The 4,763-nt window shown below is 40.7% G+C and overlaps 1 protein-coding gene across 1 annotated transcript in view; it reads left to right on the plus strand.

Moving 5' to 3' along the window:
- LOC137635453 (trichohyalin-like) overlaps positions 1-3,893 on the plus strand; it is a 4,265-nt gene extending 372 nt beyond the window's left edge. Inside the window, exons 1-3 of the mRNA XM_068367919.1 lie at positions 1-28; positions 1,379-2,226; positions 2,955-3,893. The exon at positions 1-28 is cut by the window's left edge and continues 372 nt beyond it. Coding sequence (XP_068224020.1) covers positions 1-28; positions 1,379-2,226; positions 2,955-3,893 — 1,815 coding nt within the window. The remainder of the gene's footprint in view (positions 29-1,378; positions 2,227-2,954) is intronic.
- Positions 3,894-4,763: the final 870 nt, after the last annotated feature.

Consider the following 4,763-nt stretch of genomic DNA (forward strand, 5'->3'; position numbering starts at 1 on the left):
AAAGAAGAGTTGTTAGCAGAGAATCAACGTCTCTCTAACGTCGTTGGAGCTCTTCAAATCGATAAGAAAATCGAGATGGACAATTTGACAAACATTAATGACGACCTGGAACGAACAAACGGAAATCTGAAAAAGGAAATCTTCAATCAAAACGTTGTCCTAGGAAAATATCAAACTGAGTTGACCGAGAAGGAAAGGGATATCAGCTCTAGAAAGGAAGTCGAGTCAAGATTCTTAGCAGAGAAAGAAGAGTTGTTAGCAGAGAAAGAAGAGTTGTTAGCAGAGACTCAACGTCTCTCTAACGTCGTTGGAGCTCTTCAAATCGATAGGAAAATCGAGATGGACAATTTGACAAACATTAATGACGACCTGGAACTAACAAACGGAAATCTGAAAAAGGAAATCTTCAATCAAAACGTTGTCCTAGGAAAATATCAAACTGAGTTGACCGAGAAGGAAAAGGATATCAGCTCTAGAAAGGAAGTCGAGTCAAGATTCTTAGCAGAGAAAGAAGAGTTGTTAGCAGAGAAAGAAGAGTTGTTAGCAGAGAAAGAAGAGTTGTTAGCAGAGACTCAACATCTCTCTAACGTCGTTGGAGCTCTTCAAATCGATAGGAAAATCGAGATGGACAATTTGACAAACATTAATGACGACCTGGAACTAACAAACGGAAATCTGAAAAAGGAAATCTTCAATCAAAACGTTGTCCTAGGAAAATATCAAACTGAGTTGACCGAGAAGGAAAAAGATATCAGCTCTAGAAAGGAAGTCGAGTCAAGATTCTTAGCAGAGAAAGAAGAGTTGTTAGCAGAGAAAGAAGAGTTGTTAGCAGGGAAAGAAGAGTGGTTAGCAGAGAAAGAAGAGTTGTTAGCAGAGAAAGAAGAGTTGTTAGCAGAGAATCAACGTCTCTCTAACGTCGTTGGAGCTCTTCAAATCGATAGGAAAATCGAGATGGACAATTTGACAAACATTAATGACGACCTGGAACTAACAAACGAAAATCTGAAAAAGGAAATCTTCAATCAAAACGTTGTCCTAGGAAAATATCAAACTGAGTTGACCGAGAAGGAAAAGGATATCAGCTCTAGAAAGGAAGTCGAGTCAAGATTCTTAGCAGAGAAAGAAGAGTTGTTAGCAGAGAAAGAAGAGTTGTTAGCAGAGAAAGAAGAGTTGTTAGCAGAGACTCAACGTCTCTCTAACGTCGTTGGAGCTCTTCAAATCGATAGGAAAATCGAGATGGACAATTTGGTAAACATTAATGACGACCTGGAACTAACAAACGAAAATCTGAAAAAGGAAATCTTCAATCAAAACGTTGTCCTTGGAAAATATCAAACTGAGATGACCGAGAAGGATCAGAAAATCATTGAACTTACAGAGCAATTGGAAAAAGCTCGCCAAGACAACAGAGAACTAAATAAGATAGTTCATGAGAAGATCGAAGTGATTGGGGAGATTTCAGTGGAGAGAAATGTACTTGAAAAGAGCCTAACTGAGGCAAGGATAAATGATATAATCAGGAATGAAAGGTACAAATGCCTCTTGGATGAGTTAGAATGTCTCAAGAAAGAACATTTAAATAAATTATGTGAGATGGAACAAAACCACCTAGAATTCGGCGAGAAACTACAAAAAGTGGATCGTGAAAAGGTGGCCTCTATTCATCGCCTGGAATCTGTATTTGAGGCAGAAATAGATGAACTGAATGAGACAAATGAAAAGCAAATGCAGATTATCAGAGAGATGGCAACAGAGAAAGAGAGGTTGGAAATTAGCCTGACTGAGGCCAGGATGGAAAACTTGACAAAGGAGGGAAATTACAGTTGCCTCGTAAAGACGTTAAAAGACGTTAAGAAGGAAGTCTATAGGCTGGAAGATGAGTTGTCTAAGGCTCAAGAAGAGATTGGCGAACTAAAGGAGACGATGACTTCCATGGCCAAGGAGAGAGATTCTCTCCAGGAACGCATCGGCCTTTTAAGTTCTAGTAAGGAAGTGGCAGAGAACAGGATCGTCCAAATCACCAAAGAAAATATTGGTCTGCAGGACGAGCTGCTTGCCGCAAATGAAATCACCTCTTTACTCAAGGAGAAACTTGAAGAGAGAGATAAGAAACAAGACGAAAACAAACCTGGAATAAGGAAAGTGAAACTTGGAAGATCAGGTTTAACAATCTCGACCGAGATGGATGTTAAGATGGATGAACAGAAGGAAGATGTCCAAATGGATGTTAAGATGGATAGACAGAAGGAAGATGTCCAAATGGATGTTAAGATGGATAGACAGAAGGAAGAGGTCCAAATGGATGTTAAGATGGATAGACAGAAGGAAGATGTCCAAATGGATGTTAAGATGGATAGACAGAAGGAAGATGTCCAAATGGATGTTAAGATGGATAGACAGAAGGAAGATGTCCAAATGGATGTTAAGATGGATAGACAGAAGGAAGATGTCCAAATGGATGTTAAGATGGATAGACAGAAGGAAGATGTCCAAATGGATGTTAAGATGGATAGACAGAAGGAAGAGGTCCAAATGGATGTTAAGATGGATAGACAGAAGGAAGAGGTCCAAATGGATGTTAAGATGGATAGACAGAAGGAAGAGGTCCAAATGGATGTTAAGATGGATAGACAGAAGGAAGATGTCCAAATGGATGTTAAGATGGATAGACAGAAGGAAGATGTCCAAATGGATGTTAAGATGGATAGACAGAAGGAAGATGTCCAAATGGATGTTAAGATGGATAGACAGAAGGAAGATGTCCAAATGGATGTTAAGATGGATAGACAGAAGGAAGATGTCCAAATGGATGTTAAGATGGATAGACAGAAGGAAGATGTCCAAATAGATGTTAAGATGGATAGACAGAAGGATGTCCAAATGGATGTTAAGATGGATAGACAGAAGGAAGATGTCCAAATAGATGTTAAGATGTTAAGATGGATAGACTGAAGGAAGATGTCCAAATGGATGTCATTGTCAATAAAAAAGGGGAAGACAGTGTAGTTAAGGCAGAGGACCTGCTTGCCAACGGACACAAGGAGGAGTTGGAGAACGAGCCTGACGGAGGGATATCTGGTTTGGGTCAGGTGTTGGGCAGACTACTAGCCTCAAAAGGACCTGTCCCTGTCAACTGCCTCCGGGAAGAGGAGAAACTCCAAAAGGAAAAGGAGGAAAAGCAAAAGGAAGAGAAGATTGCAAAGAAAAAACCCGCTCGCAAACCTATCGTCTTTGACCTGGAACCCGAGAATCATAAAAGGGTTTCTTCCTCACCCCATACAGGAAGAGGTACAGATGGGTTCTTTAACTCGACAATCTGCGGTGGATCTGAGGAAAAGCAAAAGGAAGAGAAGATTGCAAAGGAAAAACCCGCTCGCAAACCTATCGTCTTTGACCTGGAACCCGAGAATCATAAAAGGGTTTCTTCCTCACCCCATACAGGAAGAGGTACAGATGGGTTCTTTAACTCGACAATCTGCGGTGGATCTGAGGAAAAGCAAAAGGAAGAGAAGATTGCAAAGGAAAAACCTGCTCGCAAACCTATCGTCTTTGACCTGGAACCCGAGAATCATAAAAGGGTTTCTTCCTCACCCCATACAGGTGGACCTGGCAGTCATATCATCTTCCAAGGTGCAAAGGTTGGAGTTTACACCACAAGGGACTATGACGTCGAGGGTCACGTGACTGTCGACTTGGACGTCCCAAGCAAGTTCCACCGAGTCATATGTGGAGTGGGCGGAAAGACGCTGACGGAAATCACTCGACAGAGTGGCGTCAGCTTAATAAAGCTCCCATGGCAAATCAACAATAATCTAATCACCATTAGTGGTACCATCAAGCAGATTCAATTAGCAGCTACCCATATCGATAGGCTTCTGAGGAGACTTCGCTAAATTAATACTTGGATCAGCGAAGGGATGGAAAAAAACTATGACAAACAAAAACCCCCCAAAAATAAAAAAATCTAAAAAAAAAAAAAATAAAAAAATCTAAAAAAAAAAAAAAAAATCTAAAAAAAATAAAAAAATCTAAAAAAAAAATCTAAAAAAAATAAAAAATCTAAAAAAAAATCTAAAAAAAATAAAAAATCTAAAAAAAAAAAATAATAATCTTTTCAGTTTATTTTGTGAGGAAAAGGAGATTTAGCCGAGTGTTGCCAGGACCAAACCTTCAAATAATTGTGCTCAACCTATTCAGGACAAGTTCCAGACATCAGTTCCAAACGTAGATGATGCTTTCCCCCCCCCCCCCCTGGATCTTTGGCCTGAATGACTGACTGCCCAGCTAGAAGGAGGAGGCTTGGAAGGACTGTCCAGCTTGAGGGATGCAAGGCTTAAATATCCAGCTCGAGGACAGTCTTTGCAGAGGGAAGAAACCTGGCGCGTTCCAGTATGCTATGTACCTTGGTGAACAAGTACAGGACGTTTGTCAAGTGTACAAATGGATCTATTCTGGATCTATTCTTCCGGATACCAACCTTCGGGTGGTTCTGGGGGAATAATCTAGAAGACCAGCTCTGCAGAGGGAACGAGCTAGGCTTCTTTTAGTATGCAGTAGACTTGTCCTTATATGTTGAAGAAGGAAGCTGTGTTTCTTCAAGCGAGGTCTGTCTGAACAGGTGCTCATCCAATGGCTGCAGCAGCTGATGGAGAGGGTTCAAGAAAGGATGGGGGCAGGGCAGCAGAGGAAGTTTTGGTAATGGCAGCACTCGAGATTAAGTTGATGTCCTCACATTCCTATTTTTGTTGGTAAGAGATAATGTA

The sequence above is a fragment of the Palaemon carinicauda genome, unplaced genomic scaffold (genome assembly GCF_036898095.1).
Source record: "Palaemon carinicauda isolate YSFRI2023 unplaced genomic scaffold, ASM3689809v2 scaffold1267, whole genome shotgun sequence".
NCBI classification, from domain to species: domain Eukaryota; kingdom Metazoa; phylum Arthropoda; class Malacostraca; order Decapoda; family Palaemonidae; genus Palaemon; species Palaemon carinicauda.